This window comes from Gekko japonicus, unplaced genomic scaffold (genome assembly GCF_001447785.1).
Source record: "Gekko japonicus isolate JY-2015 unplaced genomic scaffold, Gekko_japonicus_V1.1 scaffold746, whole genome shotgun sequence".
In the NCBI taxonomy this organism is placed as follows: Eukaryota; Metazoa; Chordata; class Lepidosauria; order Squamata; family Gekkonidae; genus Gekko; species Gekko japonicus.
Window position 1 is genome coordinate 234189 of NW_015169797.1, and position 25013 is coordinate 259201.

General features: G+C 42.5%; 1 protein-coding gene across 1 annotated transcript in view; it reads right to left on the reverse strand.

The window, feature by feature from the left end:
• Positions 1-24964, reverse strand: part of GEMIN5 (gem nuclear organelle associated protein 5) — a 39297-nt gene extending 14333 nt beyond the window's left edge. The window contains exons 1-18 of the mRNA XM_015417077.1: positions 24722-24964; positions 22646-22800; positions 20829-21010; positions 18889-19040; positions 18512-18628; positions 16470-16602; positions 15949-16111; positions 14807-15019; positions 13703-13788; positions 11944-12026; positions 10523-10659; positions 6996-7069; positions 5724-5905; positions 3519-3658; positions 2627-2798; positions 1968-2183; positions 1259-1366; positions 334-462 (exon numbers count right to left, since the gene is read on the reverse strand). Of these exons, the coding sequence (XP_015272563.1) occupies positions 334-462; positions 1259-1366; positions 1968-2183; positions 2627-2798; positions 3519-3658; positions 5724-5905; positions 6996-7069; positions 10523-10659; positions 11944-12026; positions 13703-13788; positions 14807-15019; positions 15949-16111; positions 16470-16602; positions 18512-18628; positions 18889-19040; positions 20829-21010; positions 22646-22800; positions 24722-24887 (2608 nt within the window). The 5' untranslated portion in view covers positions 24888-24964. The remainder of the gene's footprint in view (positions 1-333; positions 463-1258; positions 1367-1967; positions 2184-2626; positions 2799-3518; positions 3659-5723; positions 5906-6995; positions 7070-10522; positions 10660-11943; positions 12027-13702; positions 13789-14806; positions 15020-15948; positions 16112-16469; positions 16603-18511; positions 18629-18888; positions 19041-20828; positions 21011-22645; positions 22801-24721) is intronic.
• Positions 24965-25013: the final 49 nt, after the last annotated feature.

The following is a 25013-nucleotide window of genomic DNA, read 5'->3' on the forward strand; positions in this document are numbered from 1 at the left end:
CCCCCGAGCTGGCTCAGAGGGCGGCAGCAGTGAATCAGCAATGGGCGCAGCAGCCAGGGGACCAAAGCCGTGAGATGAGTAGCAGTGGCTTTGGGCAGGGATGGTTGGGGCTTTTGGTGGGGGGGAGGGCGGCAGGGCAGTTGGCGCCCTGTTCGAAGCTCTGCCCTAGGCCAGAGACTAGCTGGCCTAGTGATAGAGCCGGCCCTGATCAGGCTAAAAGTTCATTCAGGTATCTACCTAAAACATCTCAACATCAGAATACACATATTCTGAAGGAAATTTGTTCTAACCAAACACAGAGAGGGAGAACAGCAGTACATCTCCTGTTTTTACCTTTGGAGTGCAAGCAAGCTGCTAGCCTCATACAGTCCTGGTGCAGTTCCTCTTTCAATCTGTGGTCCCTAGATGTGCTGAGAGGCAGGATGGGGCGTGGCTTTTTCCTCTTCATGGAAGAATCTGACCCTGAAGGGAAATAAAACAGTCTCCTAACTTGACCCGAAGTTAGAGATCTCCATTCACAAGCTTCAAGAAATCCACACTCAAATATGCTGGTGACAGGATTCATGGCAGGACATACTTGCATGTTTGGGGGGAGGGGAGGAAGTTACCTCCACTTTGAGTTATTGCCCACTGCATACAAAATTAGCCATCACGATTTAAGAATCAGAAACTAGAGAGCTATTATGCAGAACTGATGGGATTAGTGGCACACCTGTACCGTGTGTGTGTGTGTGTGTGTGTATTTATATACACACACACACACACACACATTTTAAAATCACAAAATGCATTGGAGACTACTAAAAAAGAAAGGCATTCCAGTAGCAGGGTACAGTTCTGGGCACCTTGTATCAAAATAATTAAAATACGTCGCTTCAAAATGGTCTATTTTACGTGGAAATAGTAAGATACGAAGTTCTGAACTAGAAGTTACATTGTGTTCCTTTCTCTAAATCACAAGTCCAGTTCAATTTAAGCACATTTGAATCCCATGCACTTTAATGGAAGAACCAAGTATGAAAATAAATGGGGCCTAAAAGTACTGAACTGTATCTTGCAAATCTATCAAGTCATGCCTGAATTCCTGCCTCAAGTCTCCATTTCACGGTTTGCATCTCTATATCTCCCTCAGGTACACTAAAGTGGAATGAACAAAGACGGGCTTCTTAAGGGAGATCAAAACATCCCCAGTCTCTTATTGTGCGACAGTGATGACCTTACTTGGGGTACCTAGTATTTATGGTAGACATGCACCAACCTGTCTTGATATGATCCTTCCGCACAGGAGGGGTTCTAAAGCTCACCGGAGGCTTTGGAATGTCTGGTGGGCAAGCGAGTGGTGGGAACGCAGGGGAATCCTTGTGGACTGAAGCATCGTGCGAAAAACAAAAAGGGGGGAAAGGCTAAGCAACGTGCAGCACAATAGCCACCACTTTACATACTATAAACAGAAACAGCAGCTGCACAGAACCCCCAAAGTGCAATGCTAGACAAAAACAGCCTGGGTGTTTAAAAGCTAATAAGAAGCAGATGATCCTTTCACTACCTCTGGCTCTCAAGGCTGGCTACAAGCAAGTGACACATAAGGGAGCTGCAAAGAAGCCACCCGCACACTGACACGACTGACAAGGGCCTGGCAGGCTTCCGAGGCAGGGAAGAAAGGGCAGGCACCCCTTTGCAGCCCTCCTGCATTCGCACCACCAGGCACTGCTTAAAGATTGCCTCGCAAAACACATACATTTAATTAAGAGTGGAGGGACTCTGCTTGGGCTGTTAAGTGTTCACGTTCCTACAAATGGACGGTGTGGAGAGCCAGCCAGCTGTTTCTCATAACCACTTCACTCTTGGAAATCTAAACACTGCTCTCCAGACTAATGTGAAATCACCCACTGTTACGCTTGCAGTCCGCAAAGGAGCTCTCTGCTTCCTTACATGAAGAGCTACATTTTGGAATACACACTAAGTACCTTCCGTGGAAGGCCTCTCAGCTGGCTCCTCTTGTCCCTTTTCTCCCTCTCGGTCCGACAGCCCATTCTCTTCTAATGGAGTCTCTGTGGCATCCTCGCCACCATTCACTGACATGTCGGGAGCTGAAGGTACCTTCCCCAATGGCTTTTTCTTCTTCTTGGCTTTCAGTTTGAGCGCCAAGCTTCTCTTTTTCTCCAGCTCAATGTTCTTCTTACCTGATAAACAGCAACAGAAACACCAACAACTGTTTGGAAAAGAGCTACTTTCATTTCTAAGGGCGTTCAAGTTACACGACAAACCTGCTGAAGGCCACCAACAGAAGACATGCCAGTGCAACAGTAGAGATCGTGCTCTATATCCATAGCAGCGATGGGAGATAATCACTATCTGTGTCTCAGCTTTCCTAGAACCTCCGCCCCGAACACACGCCCTGGAGGAACACACTGATCCTTCTCACCTTTGGCATTTGATCTGCTTGTTCAAGACCCGGAGGAGGAATGCTGCCCCATGAACCTTCTCTTGTCTTCAGGGGCCTGAATTGCTGCTTTTCGGACTTAGTCTTCTTGAGCAACTCTGTGTCTGAGAAACCAGTCTTATCTCCAGCCTTCTCAGACTCTAGCATTCCCCACTGACACCTGTGCATCAGAAGTATACTGACCTTGGGGAGGGCAGCTGTATTCCTGCTTTGCAGGCACCCATTTATGAACACAGAAGTCATCGGCTCCAGTATAAACGCAGTCTGCTTCCACAGGTGACCACTGCACACACAGCAAGCGCCCTCGGTGTCCCCTGTAATTGTGCAAAGGCTCTTCCTTTAGAACATCCCAAACCTGTGAACAAAACCTCTCACTTAAAACAGAGACCATCAAGAAACTTGTAAGAACTCCCCCAAAGCAGGTTATTCATTTATGTCATGTTCTGTGAGACTGCCTCATCATAATCAACCTTGGCATCCAGAGAAACTTTACTTGGAAAGACAAATCCTAACTGAGCATTTATCATACTCAATTGCATTTTGCTTAGCATTGCTTTCCTCCCCATTATCATAAGGACAATGTACCCAAGCGGAAACCTTTCCTTCTTCAGCGGGTTGCCTCAGCGGAGTGGCATTCAAACCACCAGGGAACAGAAATGTAGGAGAGCCGCAGAACCCTTGCAAAGCTCCAGCTAGCCTATAAATAAGTTATCTAGACTCTCCACTACCATTCACACTGCACCCGCTTTACATGTGGCCCTGGCAGTAATATTTCTAACAGTGAAAGTCCTTGCTCAATACAAATCAAAGAACAATATGAAATTAGGAAGTACACTTTTGTCAGAGTCTTTCTCTGGCAGATGCTCCCATACAATGCCAGTTTCCCCACACATGCCTCCCCTTCACAATAAAAAAGGACACAGATATTCTGTAGTAATATCCTCACCCACGTATGAAAGGTAGCAAGAAAAAAAACATCACTTTCCCTGGTAAAAAGAGGTATTCCTCTATCCCTTAAGCATTAGAGTTGTGGCAACAGTGCAAAATAAAATCTTTGGCTACTTTGCACCCGTACCTCAGCAGTGCCATCATAAGAAACAGAGACGAGTCGTGCGTCATGATGTGGACTCCAGGACAAACTAGTGATCTTAGCTGTATGCCCCGCCAGAGTATGGAAGGGCTCTGTTATTGTCACAGGACTCTCTGGAGAGTTCTCTAAAGGTAAAATACACAAGGATGGAAACAACCAGAGAAAATGTCACTAAATGCATTTCAAAGAGTGAAGATGGACAGAGGCAATCCTGTGGATATTTGACTGAGACCCCAACTCTCTCTGACACTTGTGCAATGCACGAGTGCACTGTTCAAAAAGAAACCTTCTCTCACAATGGTCAGTGTAACTTCTCCTCATTTGCAACCTCAGTCTTGCAAAAAACACTTTTCAGAGAGAACTCAGACTACTCTTAACATAATCAGTTTTCCCAAGATAGCAATCTGAATAAATTTCTAAGTCAAAAGTTTATTACGATCATAAGACCAGTCACAATAAATACACATAAAAAGGACACGTTAAAATGAATAAATACATAAAAGATGTGGGATATATGTGTAAAAGACACACTTATATATGTGTAAAAAACACACTCATTTCATTAATTTATTTCCCAGCAACTGACGTTTCCTTCGTCAAGTGATACCGCTTTTTGAGTGCTATCACACAGAATTTTGCTACTGCATATGATACAGTTCTCTATCACCTAATAGATATACCCAAAGGTTCTCAGGACTAAAATCTATATAATACTGTAATGGTTTGAATCTACAGAGTAATGGAATAATTAATTGTAGTCTTTCTTCTTGATAGAATTTGCAGTGCAAAAGTATATGTGTGATAGATTCAACCACTTTGTTTGAACAGGGACAACAACGCTGCTGCAAGGGCAGGTGGGAGAATCTTCCATACAAAACTGCAGAGGGAAACGCGTCAAATCGTGCTCTAGAGAAGGCCCACCTGCATCTTTCGTTTGTAATATCCGAAATATATGGGGATATAGTGTAGCTCAATCCTTTTCTTAAGCTTTTATAGTTTAAAGGAAGTATTGCTACGTCATTTTGGGACTCTATATCAAGTAATCTTTGGGTGATTAAGGCTTTTGCTTTGTTGAGTCCAATATCAAACAGGCCTGCTGAATCCAAGCCAATCAACTTAATTTTATCAGCTTTCTTTGAGCACCATGTAGGACAAGGGTCAGAAGCTAACAGGGGAATTAAGCCCTTTGGTTCAAAATGAATTTTTAACCAGTAATGGATGACATGTTCCCAGATTTTTAATTCGACTCTGGGGAATAAATATCAATCTCAGATTTTTTTTTATAAATTACGAGTTAGATCTAGTTGACATTAGACTAGAAAAATATGCTACAACCCGATGGGGAATGGACCCTACAACAGACAGAAAAATGAATACTAGCTCGCATGCCCCTGCATCCTGTCCACCCAGAGCTGTCAAGAGCCCAAGTTACAACTTTGTATACACAAACAGGCCGAAGATCTTGGCTTCAGTTTGGTCTAATAATCACACATGAATACAATCTCTGTAAAACCCCAGGATTCCAGGTGGTGTATTCAAGGCATTATTCACACTACCGCAAAATCATATGCTAGTTCTGTTACAAAATACAAATTCATTTCCCTCTTTTCCCATTCCCCCCCCCCCCCTAAAAAAGGGGGGGTATCTTTTCATTGCTATAACACAAGATGCCCTGACCCTAAAATGTCAGGAATAGATAAAGCAACATTTAAAAAGTAACAGTTCATTTCTGTTCATTAAGTCCTCTGCCACTTTTCAAACACCAAACTTCAAAGAGAAATTAGTTTCACAGAAATCCTAACTACAGAGAATGATACTTTGAAAGCCAACCACTCCCCCACCACTTGGCATTTTAAAGATTAGAGAAAACATTTAAAAAGTAACAGTTCATTTCTGTTCATTAAGTCCTCTGCCACTTTTCAAACACCAAACTTCAAAGAGAAATTAGTTTCACAGAAATCCCAACTACAGAGAATGATACTTTGAAAGCCAACCACTCCCTCACCACTTGGCATTTTGAAGATTAGAGAACTCTCTCTCTCTCTCTCTCTCTCAATGTTTCTCTCTCCTCAAAATGAAGGAAAAGACAGAATGCTCTGAATCCGTACAAAATACCATTATGGCCAGAAGGTGAAGAAACAGCATTGCACGCTGTATTGACAAGATCTAAAAAGAGCACGCAATAGTCACCTATGACATTCTTGATGTTATGCACATAAATAAGAGCATTGTTTGAGCCAGAGGCTATCATGTAACTCAGTTCTGGCTGTGCAGCATGATCATGGTGCCAACGGATAGCATTGATGAGTTTGTGGTGTTGCTGGATGGTGCACAGCAATTTCAGTTCAGGAGCTTGAAATATTTCAATTGATCTATAAGGTCAAAGAAGAAAAAGAGAAAAGCAGCCAGCTCACAGACCACACCACACAACAAAGAGCAGTTTTTCACCTATTACCTCTGACACATACATGCAACGTCAATACTACCACACCTGCATTCCAGAAAATTTTAGTACAATCCAGGTGCAAATTACAGACACAAACTCATGGGACCACATGAAGCAGTCTTATACTGAATCAGTTCATTCGTCTATCAAATTCTGTATTGTCTGTTCTGACTGGGAGGAGCTCTCTAGGGTCTCAGGCAGAGTTCTTTCACATGCCTTACATGAACTGGAGATGTCACAGATTGATCTTGTGACTTTCTGCTCATAAAATGTGCTGAACCACTGAGCCCCCACCCCTCCAAACTCACATGTGGTCCAACTAGCCTAAAACTCCACTACCCAAGTGGTGTTTATACAAGCAAGTGTCAACTGAAAGATCTGACCTTCCATCCATCACATTTTCTATGCAACTTGCCTTATGGCTACTGCTGCTTCCAACTAGACCGCCACTTTACAAATGCTGACCTTGGAAACAAATAGCTAAGACACCCCTCAAAATGTTCCTTTGAAATGCCAAAAGTTTAGTCCCATGTAACATGGCCCCGTGAGTCACAGCTTCAATGACTGGGCAAAACATTTTTTTGCTTGCTTTAAATCTGCTATTATTTAACTGGGAGACTGAAAGATAAGAAACTAACAATGAATGACTCTACATAGTCCCTAGCCCACTCTGACTAGGCCAGATGTGGCCAAGCTTGCTTAATGTAACAGCCACACAGAATAAACGTCAGATGTTTGAGCGCCACAAGACATGAACAAATATTACACATATGTTTTTATTGAAAAATATGCAAATTTGCTTTTTATAAACATCAAATTAGACTGTGTGAAACAGCTGCATGCAGCTCCCAAGCTGCAGTGTGGCCACCCCAAACAAGTCAGCATATTAGCTGCTCTACTGACATAAAAATGCTTTTCCTTCCCAAACACTAACAGGAATGAAAATCACTGAACACAAATGGCTTTCACCATCTCTATGCCTGCCGTAAACACAACATTTAAATTTAAACACATACCCATCTTCATTACCAATAGCCAAGATACTGCCATCTGGTTTCCAGCTGATTTCTGTGTGAGCTGGTAATTTGTGCTAGAAGAAAATGAAGAAACCTTAGAACCTTAACAGTTCTGACACCAATTTCCCCAAATCTGACAAAGGGCACAGGAAAGAGGGACAAGTTGCAAAGATGGGCCAAATCGGATAAATCCCTTCAGCCACTTCTGATTCTTGTATCTTTCCTGTCTGCCAATATTCCAGCTACTACTATGCACTGGCAATGACAAGAAAATGGGAAAAGCCCACTGTCCCATAAAGAAACATACAAAATGTGTAGGGTAACTACAAAGTTGTCTGTATATAATCATGACTATGGTCACAAATGTAATACGCAGTAGCCTACAAAGAATGGGTAAGATGAAGACAGGAAGACCCCTTACAAAATGTTCCTCCATAGTGCACCAGCACATCACAGCTGAGCTCTGGGGCTAGATGACTGGTTTTCTGCTCATCTTAACCCTGATCCTCAACAATCTGCTTCCACAGTCACCTAAAATAGGACTGTGTAGATGGGATGTTTTTACCTAACTCTCCCCGGATTTGGGGACAGGGGACTGAAGCTGAGGAATATGCACGTCACACTACCCTTCCTAACCCCTGATTTGAGCCTCTCCCCACAATTCTACACCCTGTTTGGGATGAACAAACGGGAATACTTCCTTACATAACAAGCAATTTAAGTATGGAAAGCACTGCCAGAGCGGGCAGTGATGGTCACAGGCATAAACAGCTTTAAAAGGGGATTAAACAGATTCACGGAGGATAGGTCCATCAGTGACTACGAGTCATGGTGACTGAAGGGAACCTCCACATTCAGAGGCAAGAACCCTCTTCAAGTGCTAGAAGGCAACATCAGCGGAAGGCCTCAGTCTCTATGTCCTGTTGTTGGACCTCCAGAGGAAATGATTGGCCACTCTGTGAGACAGGATGCTGGACCACTGGCCTGATCCAGCAGGGCTCTTCTTACATTCTTATGTCCCCTTTGTTGTCTCCAGTGGTATAATTCCTCAGGACTGGAAGAACTTTTCTTCAGGGATTCCCATTACATCCACTATCAGAACGCTTAGCTTCAACAAGATCACAACCCTTACATTTCTTAAGAACATAAGAGACACCAATATTGGATCAGGCCAAAGGCCCATCCAGTCCAACACTCTGTCACACAGTGGCCAAAAATACCAGGTGCCATCAGGAGGTCCACCAGTGGGGCCAGGACATTAGAAGACCCCCTTGTCCACATGTTTGTTCACCCCCTCAAAGAACACCAACAGGTTAGTGAGACAAGATCTTCCCTTACAGTTCATAATTTCACTTAAAAAACCCACCATCTTACCCTCCCCCCCCCCATTCGGCTTCCCACAGTGCTCCAACCTCCTGTACAATTCTTATTTATTTTTTCTTCTTCACTAATTCAAAATACTCATAGGTAACTTAATTCTCTCTATATCAGTCATACAATTTTCTCTAATCTTTAATAACACTTAACTTCAATAATTGTCAAAGCTAAATAATCCGTCCCTTACATCCCAGTTCTTCTCCAAATAATCCTTAAGATCCTTCCAATCTGCAAAAAAGTCCCCAGCTTCTAAATTATTTAATTTCTTCATCATTTTGTCCATTTCAACCATGAACAATAATTTCTTAATCCAATCTCCAACTTCAGGTACTTTATCTTGTTTCCAACATTTGAGCATATGTCATTCTTGCTGTTGTAATCATATACCACATCAATGTCCTCTTTGCCACATTGAAGAAGCCCTCCCACTGTTAACCCCCCCCCAAGCACGAAGAAGACAGAGCATCACTTGCCCCAGAGTCCCTATCTATACCTTGTGGCTAATAGCATCATGGACTGGCACAGGGAGAGGTCAGTGAAAATGAGCCCCTCAGACATTCATCTCTTGACCCTTAATACCCCGTCAAGAACACTGTCAGGAGTTTGAGCAGCAACCCCCCCCCGCCACTTTGTTGTTTTCCCCTCTTTAACCAACACTCAAGGCCCTCAACATCCCATAGCTCCTGGAAGGCAATGAGCATGCTCAGTCTTCAGAATACTGTGTGCCTGTGTGGGGCTTCCTTCATAAATTTACCAAGTTCCCCCCCCCCCTTATATGGGGAGTGCCCCAAGTATGCAGAAGCCCCTTATCCTGTCTGTGGGTGGTCTGTTTTGTTGCCTGACAAGACACAGGACCATCAAGATCACTATTAGAAAGAGTGATGTTACTCCTTTCACCATTTAATGTCTTGGACAAGGCAAGGCAGGGGGAATCTCATCTCAGCATGGGGGCAAAAACTCCATTCCAACTCTGTGACTTTTCATTCCCTCCTTAATTCTCTACAATGGTGTTGGAGACAGTTGCTTACCCCAAGAAGAAGGCACACACTGTATCTTCCAAATTAAATTCGAAGTGTTTAAACAATGCAATGCTTCAAAGCAGCCAAAAGCCAGAACCCAGTCAATTGTTCAGTTAAGCTTTCCTGTGCAAATACATTACAGACTTAAGAGAACAATGGACAGTGGCTTTGCCACAAAAGAAACATTTCCTCCTGATGCAAAGAACTCAGCAAAGGGCAGATGTGTACAAAACTCAATTAGTTGCATGCTGTTAAACATCTGCAAGGAGTTCACATGGAGGTGTCAAGTGTTTCAAATCTGTAACAGATTTGTAAGCATGAACGAAAGTAGAGGCTTGAAGTCAAAGAACTGTTTAGTTAGTTCAAATTCACATGTGAAATTTAGATTCTTCTTCATCTGTCCCCCCCCCCCATTTTTGGCCCTCGTTTCCCCCCTTAGAGTGACAGTATAAGATACAGAATTTCCTTGGCAGACATTAAGTCTAGATCCTATGCCCTTTTGGCTACCTCCCTTTCTGCCCCTTCTTTCCTAGAACATGTGCACCGTTTTCTCTCTTATTCTTTAACCGTTGGGTCCCCTTTTCGTCAGCTCTGTAACTCTCCCACCCACTGTTTTCTAAGCTCTGTGCATTTTGGACCACTATCTGTATCCCAGCTTCTTCATTAGTCCTCTTTCCCTCCATCACTGAGACAGAGCCCCTCCGATCCTTAAGTACTGCAGAGGTTCTTCAGAGCCCCCTCATTCTCTGGTTCCCCATCTCCTCTGCCCTCAAACCCATTCTCCATCTACCCTTCTTTTAAGACTCTTCTTTCTCAGTCCATTGCCTGCTCTACATACTCCCTTGAGCATGTTTGTCTCTGGGCTTCCTTATCCCTCAACTTTACAGCCACCAGAGGCCTCTCCCCAGCCACTGGCCTGCCCCGTTATAAGGTTTAAATTTTAGCTGACTGACACTTGGTCTTTTCTCACAAAAACCAGACTACCAACTGTGTAGTTCCCTGAGCAACTCAAGCTTCCATGCCATCACACCAGCTCAGTCCATCAATGTCATTAGCTTATACACCACAAGTACAAAATGATACAGATAGAGCAGAAATAACTTCTATCATGTTCCAAGAATTCCTGCTCACTTTGATTGAATTTGTTTCTCGGATAACTTTGTTGATGTCATGGGCTTCCCCATTCAGTTTCCAAGGATTGTGCTGGAAGATGACTCCCTCTCCTGCACAGCTATACAAGGTTACCGAAGGTCTGTCACCATCGCCTCCTAAGAAAAAGAGAAAGAATAGTGCTAAATACAAGAAAGCGAATAAAGCAAGCACAGTGGCAATTCTGTCTGAGAGCTTACACTTTGAATGAAAAATTGGTTCAACAAAGTGCACACCAGCACAGCAGAAAGTATTAAGCTCTTTTTCACACATGAGGTTCTAACATCCTCTAAAGGCAAATGGCAGCTTTGCACAACACAGCCCAAGTCACTAATCTCTAGGAACAAGTAAACACTGGATGAAGAAACAGTCAACTGGCACCTCCCTGCCACTTGTGGCCACAGCAAACAGTGTTTTAAAATTTGTACTTGAAACCCCTTTAGAAACAGATTTTCATGCATTTCCTAGCTTGCAACACTGTCAGATTAATTATATAGTGCCATCAATATACAAGGAGCTTTACTAGGTAACCTAGGCAAAAGAGTTGCTTCCCAAAGAGCTTAAAATCTGAACTTGAACATGGATGTGGGGAAACTTACACCTTGCTTCCCAAAGAGCTTAAAATCTGAACACGGATGTGGGGAAACTTGCAGCAGGAAGGGTGTCAAGGTAATATGAAATGTGTGCAAACAAATGCAGTTACATGAACTTAGGCTTCTTTTCAGCTAGGGATAAGGACTAAAAGGGATCACTATCAATCAGTATGGTGCTGAATTAGGGATTCCCCACAATCCAAACTAAGGCAGCAGAAAAGCCCCATCTTGAATTGCTTTGCCAGGACTTCCTTAATCAAACTACTACAATTAATAATAAAGAATCATCACTGAAATAGTCATTTTATCACCAAATCAGATCTCAATGGCCTACAAGCACTCCAAGGCTGACCTGAGAAGACTGGGACGTTTCAGATCTACTTCAACAGAGCCCAACAATTTCAAGGAAGCCTCTTTTCCCTCATTATGCAACTTGCCTCCATACTGTGGTCTCACTTCTTTGGGATCTGTAGCTGCTCAATCTATGGTTCCCCTTCATTTTTAAATGAATGTGTGAATGTGTCTGTTTATTTATAGTCCACACAATTTAAAAGAATGCAGTAAAAACAAAGAATTATAACACCAACAACCAACAATGGATAGGGCTGAGTTACATAATTAGAGACCAATGCACTAAAACTGAATTCAGGAACAAAAAGACAGTGAAAATAGAAATGCCTCAGATGCTGAGGGATACAAAGTCCAGTCATTCTGCTACACATCCTCATGTATCAGATCACTATATTTCTACAGTACGTGTAAAGCACCGTTGCCAACAAAAAATACTGTGGCTGTAACAATTTGACTCACCAAAGGACAATGGAGGAACAGGAGGTCCCCAGGCTAACGTATACACAGTTTTCTTGTGGTAGGAACTGGAGATCTGCGGGGGCCTAATGACAAGAGAATGAACATCACCTTTAAACAGCTCTCACTGATCATGCATTATCTGATTTATAATTTTAACTCCATCAAGTTAGCCCTAGGAATTCAAGAAAATGCTTGGACTGCAGAAAAAAATAGTTAAGATGGCTGTATTGCACTACAATCTAACATTAAATGCTAGGCAATGGATGCTAGGCAATGGGTGAGAACCTACAAGTACTGGCCCATTACTTCACATCTGGGACGTTCATGAAAAGGTGCTTGGCCATGTCCTGGAGAGACGGATTACTGAATAAGGATGGCCTTTGAGTAGACAGAGGAAGAAACTGAGGCAGGTAGTCTGGACATGGTTTACATGGAAACTTGAATACAGAGGGCTGGAAAGAGGGGGTTTTGTATGTCTGAGGTACTAGATACATTTAGAAAGGATATTTTGAAATTTCTGTCCAGCTGAAGCCCACTGAATTCAGATAAAGGCTTTCTCCCATCTTCACATGATTTTGCTCCTCCTCCTTACTTCTTATTTGAGATATCAGAGACTGACACAGTATTTAGGGTAGCAGGATGCTTGGTCCAGTAAAAAAAAACTGTGGCACAACTCAGGGGCTGTGATTTACTAACATTTATGGTCTGACAGATTACCATATTTAAAGGAGATTTTTTTTCTTCCAGTTTAAGTGGACTAGCTTTTTATGTTTCCATGTTTCAAAGAGACAGAGCTATCTGTTCAACGGGTACAATTTTATGGGCCTCCAATTCTGCAGTATACTTTGGCTTCTTCTGCAAATGGATGATTGTTGCGGGGGGGAATTAGTGGTCCCTTCCAACTATATATTAGTTTTTAACCACCACAGTGGAGAAGGAAATGTTGAGTTACTATACAAAATAAGACTCTTGTTGGCAACAGCTAAAGGAACTGGAAATGTGCCCATGACAGAATAACTTTGGGTAAAAATTCTCATTAATGTTGGCATGTAGAAGTAGCTGGCAATAGCCTCTCTGTAACAGCTTCTCCCTGACAAGGTTGTCCAGTTAAAAACTGCTGACCATGCAGATTGCCCCATCTCAAGCACTAGTGACCACCAGAAATACATGGCACCAAGATGAAAACTCAGCATGCTATAGGAGCAACACAGAGGTTGTTTCCAGCTCCCACTGCATAGTGACTGCAATGCTGACCAAGTTTTGGTTCATGCCTTTCAATAGTTCCTTTAACCCAACCTTACTCCACCCTGCAATGATATCTGTCACATGCTGACTGGGAAGCTTATTTATTGTATTTATTTTATTCGATTTTTATCCTGCCCTCCTTGCAAACAGGCTCAGGGCGGATTACAAGGTTACACAGTCTCAACAACAAGAGTTAAATAATTAAAACAATAATTTAAAACAATAATAGAAACAGCAATCAGGCTTTGTGTTGCTATACTCAGTTAAGGTTAATCATAGACCCAGCGATTTCAGTAGGGGAGGCTAGAGATGGATTTTGGGTGTCCACCGCCTCAACCAAAAGCCCAGCAGAACAGCTCTGTTTTATAGGCCCTGAGGAATTGTAATAAATCCTATGACAGGGATCCGTGCTTACATTCTACAATCCCTTTGCATGGGATGGATTTTTAAAGGTTTTCACTGGTTTAGGAGCAGCTCCCCCCCCCCAAAGACGGTCAAAGTACTCATTTCTTACTTGCTAGAATAAGTGTTATACATGCCAACTTTCCCATCGTCTGTCCCAAAAGCTAAACAGCCTTCCTTAGTCGGATGCCAGGACAACTGCAAGCAACGAGAAGAGAAAAAACAGTTTCAACTCTACGATACCCAAGATGCATTTACACTATTGTGTGCCTTGCTGTTTTGACTCAGACTACTGAAGGATGAAAACTGACACGGTAGTTCTTTGCAATCAATTTGTCATAATTTAGGCATTTAGGGGCACTGCTGCAAATACCCCCAAGTCCTGGACTCTCTGACTATGAGCCAAACAGTTACATTTTTTCTGTATTTGAGGATTTTTAAAGAATGGGGCATATAAGGAAAACTCCCAACCATGCCCTCTCAGAGGTCCAGGGATGCCCAGGTTCCTTCTAGCTTTTGAGATTCCTAGCCATACTAAAAATCAAAAACATTGAAGACACATTCAAAATAAAATAAGGTGCCAAAAAAGTGTGTGACAAAATCTGTATTACCTAAAAATTATATCTTTTACTAAGTCGCAGTTTATATTTGTTGAAATTTGCAAATCTAAGGGGTTAGATCAGGTATATAAAATAAAATAAACGTCCAAATTTTGGTCAGACAGGGACACATATAAAAACAAGCTGTTAATATTAAATGCCAGAATTTTAGTTCCGCTTTTCACTTGAGGCCCAGGATAAAAAATCACCCTGCTCCTAACAAGGGGGTGTATCCAACCACCCACAGACTTAGCAAAGTGGTACTTTCCTGCTTCTTCCTTCTGCCACATCCCACCAAACCCCCGAAGTATCGTTGTTGTGGGGGGGGGGTCAGCAGACTTTCAGGGACAGCACAGGGACAAAGTGGGAGTCTTCTGGGGGCCTGGAAATCAGCTGGAATCGGCACCGCTTCTGCAAATGGAAATTGCTACTCCGCTGGAGAAACTGCCAGGTCTCCAAAATTTTAGGAAACCCAAAGTGAGGCATTCCATTGGCCTTGCAGTGTAATCACAAAGTCCACACTTCTAAAAAGCATTATGGAACCATGGCCAGCGAGGCAGCCTATTGTGCAGACTCCTGCTTTAATTTAAAATAAATAAGACCTGCAGCATACTTACAGCAGTGACCTTGGATTTAATGCCCTGCCAGAAGGTTTTCACATCATAGTGATTGCTTAGTGACAAGGTGTTCCACACCCGTATCATGCTGTCTCCAACACCTATAGCGAGGCAGCCTGTGTCCACTGGGGAGAACGCCAGGCTATAAACGAAGCCCCCAAGAGTTGGCATCGTCCAACAGCAGTTTAAAGTTGCCAGGTCCCAACACTTCACCTGAAGAAAAAATAAAAGCATTGCAAATAGAAGCATCACAAAAATACTGAAAAGTTCAGGGGCAGGTGTTATTAAAAGTATTCCGCCAGAAGGATACGATTTACAAATAAGAGTATGGCAGAGAAGCAATTTGTTCCAAGGGTAAGTAGCTGGTGCAGCAGCCTGAAATTCAGGGAACCAAGAGCTTCGACACTCAGAGGACTGGCAACAGCCTGTATGTGACTGGAGAGCAAATGTGCTTCATCACACAGTCGACATCATGTTATGTGGGGCTCATACAGATACTGAAAGGTGCATCACCCCTCAAAAAGGTGATGGGGGCACTAACTGCACCAACTGGACATATCCGTGGAACACCTGCATCATATGTGATGCCACTTGCATGTTGTGAAAGGACAACGTGCCTGTTACTCAACCATGTGATGAATGTGTAAACTTAAGACTATGCTGGGGACACAGAACTGTTTTCCCATCTGTAGAGATAACGTTATCACCTCACTTTCCAAACATGGCTTGTAAGAACAAACACTGCCAAGGCTACAACATATATCCCATACAGAAACCCTATAGACCAAAAGCAAACATTTTATATGAAAGAGCTTGCTCTGCTTTGAAAACTTCTACTTTGTTAAGAGGCGGGAACAGGAACAGAACTAGCTACCCCCACCCCCTTACGTATGAAATAGAGGAAGAAGCAGGACTTCTATTTTCGGTGCTGGACTGAACATCTCCTCCTAAAAAGTTCTTTTCAATAAGTGGAAAACTCAGAAAAAAGTCAGAGATCTCTCGTGTCATGCTCAGATTAGGAAGATGACCAGTAGAAGCAATTCATGGCCACTGACCAACATCTAGCAGGCCCACTCATTCACAAAGTTCTACAAACAGCTTTCATCTGCTTCTAGAGTATATTAAAAGATATGAGTTCTTACATCTCTATCCATTGAAATAGAGAGAAGTAGCTCTCTGCCTTCTGACTGCAGAGAGCACAAGTTGAACACTATTCTAGAGTGGTTTTGTCCTTCAGAGGAAGATCCTAGAATCACCCACTTCCGTTTTCCAGGTTGGGCTAAATCCCACTGCAGCAGTTCACCTCTGAAAGGAAAGACGGAAACATGAGAGAACCAGACACAAACACACCCAACCAAACAGCAGTAAATGTAATTTATACAGGACTTACATGAGAGAACCAGACACAAACACACCCCAATCAAACAGCAGTAAATGTAATTTATACAGAACTCTCTTTTTTTGACAGAACGTGTCACAACAAACATTATCATTATAAGCATTATAAATGGGACAGGCTGGTGAGAGACCACCAACTCGTGTATAAACCTCCAGAAACATGGAAGTTCAGCATGCCCCTGATTGGTTTTCTACATGAAGCCCCCACACCCACGGTTTTAGTACAGTTACACATTCCATCAAGTTACTCCAGCAGACTACTCACCCAAAGCAGCTGGAGAAGATCTGTGTGGGCTGGGTTCGGGGCCAGTGCACAGTCAACCAAAGGCGCTCCTTGACAGCAGACTCAATACTTCCACCTCTCCTTTTTAAAAAGGGCAGCTTCAGAGTCATCACAGCTACAGAAACAAAAGCATTTCAGAGTACCAAACGAGAGTCTGGCAGGCTCCACTATCACTAGGCCAGGGGGGAGACAGAGAAAGACTGGCCTCGAGCGCAACCATTTTTCAGAACATAAAAATGGTCATCTCACTTTCCAAGAACAAATTAAGGGTGTACTGCAGGCAATCAAAGAGGTTATGGGGGTATTCTGGCATCAGTCTTTAGAACAGAATCTAATTCATATCCCGAGAGTAGGAACCATCAATTCTTAGGTCTGCCCAGGAATTCTCCTATCATAAGAAGCATCTTCTCAGTTCTTTCAGCCTCTGTTAAAAGCAGTACCAGCAATTACATTGTGGTGGTCACTGGGACCAATCTGTGAGGTGGCATTATTTTCAACAGCCACATGAAGATTAAAACCTTACTGATTGAATTAAAGCAATGCATTAAACGCTAAACCACTGCACTGCTTGGTGACTGAATATTCCCTTACAGCATTAAGTCACTGCAGGACACAGCCCTCCATAGGCAAGGGTCCCCAACGTTTTTGAGCCTGCAAGTTCCTCTGGACTTCTGCCGCAGCATGGTGGACACAGCCACAAAATGGGTGCTGCAGGAGGTAGAAGCAGTGACAAAATAGCTGCCCCCAGCTTACTTTCAGTCACACAGTGAAGATCTTTGCACTGTCGTGGCAGCTGCTGCCAAATAATGTTTTAAAAAATCTGCAAAGTCCATTAAATTTCCAATGGCCAATCAAAAGCCTTGCTAGGCAAAGGTCCCACCCATTTTCTATAAAACATTTGTTGGGCACCAGAAAAGGTGTTGGCAGGTGCCTTGGCACCCACAGGCACCACGGTGGGGACCCCTGGCTCCAGGGTTTTTTTTCTAGAAAAAGCCCAGCAGGAACTCATTAGCATAATAGGCCACACCCAACAGCAGAAACTCATTAGCATATTATGCCACATCCTGACAGCACACCATATTAGCATATTAGGCCACACCCCATGCCTTCCCTTGGCTTGCCTGGGCACGCCCAAAAATAGCCCTGCCTGGCTCTAAGGAAAACACTGAAGTTTATTTGTTTGTTCCAGATTCAAAGGGAAACCCTGTATTTCCCAGCCAACAAACCATGTATTAACTAAAACTTAAAGTAAAAATAATCTGATTGCTCTAGATCTGATTTAAACAAAATATTAAACAGTTACACAGAACATTGGCATACCCCCCATAGAAATCAGTCCTATATAAACATACCTTCATTCCTATTCTACCTAAGTAGACTTTAAGAAAAAAGATTAAGGTTCAAAACTTCTAACTCAAAAGTCTTCCCCAAAGAGCAGAAAGCAGATTTCACTGAACTCCAAATCTGAGAGATTCAGGAGTCGTAGGGTGCAGCCAGCAATTACACAGGCAAACACATGGCTTTACTAAACCTTCGGATTTGTGCTCTCTAAAGGCATGCTGTAAGACACATCTGAGCATCGCTAGGAATAACTGCTGCAAACACTGCTCCATTTGTCTTTGGATTTCTTCTGGGCATAAAGCCATTTGTTCGCAAGTTACCCTTCGTAAGGCTGAAAACAAAGTCTGCTAGAACAGTGGGGGGAAAACGTATGTTTGCATATTTACACAAGAACCTAAAAGCAAACTCTCAGGCCCACTGTCTAAACATCCTGAACAGTGAGAGCAATGCTAAGCAGGTGTACTCAAAAATAAGCCCCATGCTATTCAATGGGGCTTATTTCTAAGGAAGTGTCCTTGAAGTCTTTTTCACATTTATTCAGGCTTTCTGCATGTTGAAAAACGCTGACTATAACTACCGTTTTATTTTTTCTAAAAAGGAACTACAGTGCAGCATGAATGAAACCAATTTTGGGGGGGGGGAAATACTATATGCATCTTTTGGGAACCTCTCCCTAAGCTTACCTCTGCTTCGAGTATAGCTCCAAACACGGATGGTCTGATCTTTGCTTCCTGAAGCCAAGTAACAGCCTTTTGTTACTGCCGCTGCCTCTTCCAGTAGACATCCGTTAACAGCATCCTCTTCCAAAAGAACCATAAAATTAAGTTACAATGGCACTATATTTTATTTTTAATTGCTGCTGTTTTCATTCATCCTATTTAATTTTTTTGTGATGGCTAACTGTATGTTGTAAGCCACCCTGACAGTCAGGAAAAACAGGAGTAAAACAAATAAAACCATTTGTGTTTCTTTGGGCTGATTTAGATCAGCGGAGGTCTACTACAGAATTACACACTGCTCAATACAGCTTGGAGAAGTGCACACAAGCACTTGCATGTACCTTGACCCTCTTCTGGCCGGCTGGTCAGACCTTCCTCACCAAGTACAGGGCTCCAGGCCAGGGAGTGTATTTCATCATCGTGGCCTCTCAGGCGATGGACAACTTCTCCCTTCCTGCTGATGTCAATTATAACCACGATCCCATCTTTATAGCTTAAAGTAAAAGAGGCATTTCTAGTTAATACAGATCTACTAAGTTTCGTCAGGTACAGTTCACAAGAGAGGGGCTACCCACTGAAAGACCAGATTCCAGGAATTATGACTTCTAAAAACTGAACTATGTTTTGCATAGAGATTCTGTAACAGAGTGAAGACAGAAAGTAATTAGGAATTGCCTAAAGTGTTTCACGTGTTAATAACTGCTCCATGAAATTAAGGATTTCAATATTTTATGTGAGTAATACTGGCCCAGCTGGTTGGAACACTGCCTTGCCTGCTAAGAACTGTTTTCTGAAAAAGAAATGCTACATAAGACAATAAAGATGCATATAACTCATGTGAAAAAATGCTACTGAGAATCAAAAATAAACTCTCTTGGAATTTTTATTGCTTGTAATACAATTTTTTTAAAAACCTTTGGAACAGCACAAACATGGTAACTCTTACTTTGGTCCAAAAGCAGGACCAAGACTATAGTACTAATGTCTTCAAAAACATAAGCATTACCTTCTATCACATTCACACATTAAGCCTAGATAAAACCTGACATATTCTGCAGTCATTATTCACTTCTGCAACAATCCTCTATGCTGAACTGAGTGCTCAACTGAAGTTATTTTGTTTTCTGAAATACAGAAACTGACACAAACTGTGTAAGGAAAGAAAAAAGCTAAAAAGCTCCAGAACCGCACTTGCTATATGCCTGTGAACAGCCATAAACAGCTTTGCAGCATAAGCCAATGTTTGTTTACTCAAAAGTAAACTCCTCTATTTTCAATCAGACTTGCACTCAAGGACAGATGAACAGTACTGCATTATTTTTCATGGTTTGTTGAGATGGCTTAATAACTAGTAGCCCAGCAGAGGACACTTACTTAAAACCAATAAAACAAAATTGATAAAAGTATAATTTGACTTCACATTATGAGTAACAAGCAATGTAACCTGCCAGGACTGCAATCTGAACTATTCTGGATATCAGACTTGGAGAATTCTTAAGGTTTGCTGGTTACTCCAAGGGTTACATGAACACATGAACTTACTTTATACCATGTCAAGTCATTGGCTTGCCTAGGTCTGTACGTTCTACTCTAAGTGGCAGTGACTCTCCAGCGTTTCAGATAGAGGTCTTTCATATGCCCTACTCCGTAATATGGGTTTTTGGGAAAATCTGAATTGGAAATTTTCCCATTCAAATTTAAACAATTTCTTGTCCCACAAATGCTTCATATCCCACACTTCGACCATCTAACATGATTGACTTGTAGCATAACAGCCCGGATAACTGCAGATAATAAGATTTTATTTACATATGTGGGGTGGAAAATTTTCTTTTGAAAAATACAGCATCAGAAAATTTTCCTGCCCCATATCACTGCTCCTACTATCCGATCCTTTTACCTAGAGAAACTATGATTGAACCTGGGTCCTTCTGTGTGCAAAGCTGAGGCTCTGCCACTGAGTCATGGCCCCTCCTCAAGCAGGAGGCAATGTTGAGCACATTCTTTTAGGTGCTCTGAAGAAGAAGCTGAGTGCAGGCTGTGTTCATCAGTTCATCTCATGCTCCCCACAGGTGAAACCTTAAATTTAGACTCTGATCCTCAGAGCCAGTGAAGGGCCATCAGTGTGGAGATACAAGAGGATCTGGGAATGTTCTCTTCCTCCCAGTGGTGAAAACTGCTGGACATATTAAACAATTAGTCCAGCAAGAGATCATTTGTCTGTATTGTGTGTTGCTCATTCTGTGGGGCCAAATACATATGTAGTTCTACTAGTACTTACCCAATGGCCACCAAGTTCTCATGGTGTGGAGAACAAGTGAGACAAAATATAGTCCTGGGTTCTGGAAAGAATTTCTGACTGTCACTTCTATTGTACCAGTAGCAAATTACTATTCCCTTCTCATCACCAGACACAACTAAATCTTTCACCTCGGGTGACCAGTGCAATGCAGAAATTGTATTCTGAAAAAAGCAAAGAAAAAAGAAAAGAAAAGTGTGAAATTAAAGGTGGATGTTTGAAGGCTCAGTCTTTGTGTAGAACAGGATTCAGCTACAGTGGCAATTCCCACCTCCTTTTTTGGTGGGTTTTTTTTTTTTTTGGTATTTCTCATATGTACATGTGCATGTGTGCGTGCAAGTGTGTGTGCACCTGGAAGTCATGGCACCTCTGGTGAATGACCCCTACTGGGGGCCTGGAGGATATTCAGAGAGGTGGCTGAATAAAGGCTGCCCCCGCCACCTGACTGCTGGTATTCCAAGGAGGTCTCCCATCCAAGTACTTGCCAGAGTCGACCCTGCTTAGCTTCTGAGATCTGACGAGATTGGGTTTGCCTGAGCTATCCAGGTCAAGACTAATTTCCACCTCCTTGAAGAACGCCAGGTATTCCCTTAAATTGGCAACCTGGAGGCAGAAGAGATAATGAGAAAATGACACCTGTGGCAACACAACTTTTTGGCAGGCCACTTTACGGGTAGGGGCTGAGGCACTGTCCGCTCAGGTTTTACCTGCTTGTCAACATAGCCCTCCAGAAAAGCTAACTACTAACCATAGCACAGAAAAATTTATTTATATCTATCTTTGTTCCATCATAGAACTCAAGGTTGTATATACAGTTTCCCAAAAGGAATCTCACAATCAGTCTACGATAACAATGAGACCAAGATTGCCTGGATGAGTATTCCAATGCAAACCAGACTGCAGGCTTTTTCCCTGGCTCAAACATGAGACTGAACACAGGAACTTTTCCCAAGGATAGAAATCCAGAAGATCATGTATTTTCCCCTTAAACCCCCAGCAAGAGACCTAAAACACTCAGACCATCACTGCTTCTCACCATGGACCACAGTACAGAAAAACATAAAGTGAAATCAGCATGCTCAAGAAGCCTTTTAATTTCCTTGGGTACAGCTATTCACATTTTTTGAAATTCAGGTTGTCAGGCACGCCAGCCTCTCTCCAAAAAGCAGTGCAACGTCTCCCGTCCTAGATAGATTGCCCCACATCTCACTCTTCCTTTTTTGCTGGAACCCAGCAAAGACCTGGGAAAGAAGCACTTCCAAAAATTTATCTATGTTCAGACAAACAGATAACAAAAAGGAAGACACCAGAAAAATATTTGGGGGTCTGAAATTCGACCAAGAGCAATTAAAGGTGGATGGATTAGTACTGTAGCATTTCCTTGTAAATTTTCTAGCCTGTAATCCTGAATGTATTTATGTGAAAGTTAACCCTGTTGAAATCAATACGGTTAGAATAAAGATAAAAGAATAGAAATAAGCTGATAAAAGAACAGAAATAAGGGTTATTTATTTATTTCATTTCATTTCTACCCCGCCCTCCCCGCACGCAGGCTCAGGGCAGCTTACATAGGCACAAAGTCCAGTAAAGATAAAACAGGTTAAAACAATTAAGACTAAAATTCACATCAAACATGTTAGTGAGAATATTTCCGTTTTCATCATACCCTATAATCTTATTAAACTAAAATTTAAAGTGATGTCATTCAACAGAAGATGACCCATAAATTTCTACTTTACTACAGAATGTCCAGCAATTAGAGATGTAGCTTTTATACAGTTACAGCAGTTCTATTTTACCTGATGCAGCGTATGTTCCGTTACAGTAGCAAATGTCTGCAAATCCCAGATTTTCACAGCTCCATCATCAGAGCTGCTGGCACAGTAGTTGCTCTGACCAGGGTAGTGACAAAACGAGAAACCAGAAACCCTCTCAGTGTGGCCCACTAGCTCACCTGTGGTGACAAAACATCATTGCTGTAAAATCAACTATTTACTTAAAAAACCCCCCACAAAACTCATGTAATTAATTAAAACTTATTTCTGACACATTGTTAGGATTACTTCTAGGTTATGCTTGAAACACTTCAGTCTCATTAGCCCCAGAAGTGGGAGTACTGTTATTAATGGAATGCATACCAAAATTGGAAGACAGCTTGAACATTATTACGTGCACAAGAGACATCATCAGTGAAACACAACCAATCCTGGAATACTTTAGAAGCAATATTTTGTTCTGTACAAAATAAAAGTGGCTGCTGTACACCAGTGTTCCCTCTAAGCTGAGTTAGTGTGAGATAGCTCACAATTTTTTAGCCTCCGGCTCACACATTTTTGTCTTAGCTCAGGAAGGATGGCTCCAGAGTAAACTAATTTATGCAGTAGCCAAATCACTTGTTCACAACTTTAATGCCAGTAGCTCACAAAGTAGAATTTTTGTTCATAGGACTCCACAGCTTAGAGGGAGCACTGCCTGACCACTGGACAATCATTTTGTACATGATAAAAAGCTCTTATTTACTTTGAATCCTATCTGAATTCATACAAGTTCCTTTATGAAAATAGCTGCTCAGAGTGCCTGTGCTCACAATGAAAAAATAATCAACCCTGAGGTGATTAGGTGTGAGATGATCTTGTGAATGAGGGAAAACATGGTAAATATAGCATTAAGACAGTTAAAGCTGAGACATCTTGACACCTTCTGTTACAGATTTTTTTTCCTTGCTATAGCCTCACTTTTGTAGAAAGCTATACTTTCTGTTACAGAATTATTTTCTTGTTATAGCCTCACTTTTGTAGAAAGAAGAAAAAGAAGAGATTGGATTTAGACCCTACCCTTCACTACCCAAAGTAGTCTCAGAGTGGCTTACAATGTCCTTTCCCTTCCCCTCCTCACAACAGACATGGTGAGGTAGGTGGGGCTGAGAGAATTCTTTCAAGAACTGCTCCTGAGAGAACAGCTCTGAAACAACTTGTAAGCGACCCAAGGTCACACCAACATCTGCATGTGGAGGAGTGGGGAATCAAACCTGGTTCTCCCAGACGAGAGTCTGCACTCCAAACCACTATGCCAAACTGTAAAACTACAGTTTCTCAGCAGAATGCAAATCGGTTTTTGACTCAAGACTGAATTTAATATGTCAAGCTACTCCAAAAAAGACTGCCTACCAAAATTATTCAAGAACATATAACTTTATGAATATAAAAGATGGGGAAAATTAACTTTAGCAAGTGTTGGGCATAGATCAGAACTCAAATCCAAGCCTCAAATAAGGGCTTGCTGGGTAAGGCTTTTGAGGGTCATTATTTCTTCAGTTACAGCTCTCTGGACACATACTTTGAAATAAATCTCACTGAACTGCAGTAGTCACACACATAACCAGATTGTTAGCCTCAGCTACCAATCTATAAAAGGTATATTACAGCAAGCTGCTACAATTCAGTTACACAATAGTTTATCTCCAAAAGGCAACTTTCTAAACCTAGAGCAGTAATGCCAGTTGTAAAGAAAATAAGAATTGTCCTAGGCCAAATAACCCACTATTCCCCCGCCCCAAGTCTCTGGGAAACTCAGTAGTAGGGTGCAAAAGTAGGAGCATTCAGCTCCTGTTTGTTCTTCGTATCGAATATTTAAAGATATACTGCCTCTGCCCGAGGAGGCTCCACGTTCGCTCTCTTGGCTATTAGATCAGGCGGGAAATCACTTCCCCGCTTTCTGACGCAGTGAGCTTTGACTCACGAAATCTTAAGAATTGGAAAAAAGTTTTGCTCTTTTAACGTGCCACTGGACTCGAGGAAACTTGCACCCAGGGATGGTCCAGCGCGAAGGAGATGCGGAGAACCGACTGGGACAGCAGGGGCATCCCGGACTCCTACCGTGGAATGCTGGCACGCCGGAACGGACCACCAGGAGACAAATGTTATTGCGAGCCGCGAAACCGAGAAGGCTCCCATCCGCCGAGGCGTCACTGCAGCGGCTGCAGTACCAATTAGGTGAAGTCGGCAACACCCGCTCGGGTGCCCCGACACCCGCAGCAGCCATCAGTCGTCCTACTCCCTTCCAAGACAGCGGCACGCTACGCCTCCACTCGGCTAACTAGGAACCGGCCATGAGCGCACATCGCCGTAAAGCACCAGTTGCCTCCCCACGTGCTGTCGCAAGAGAGAC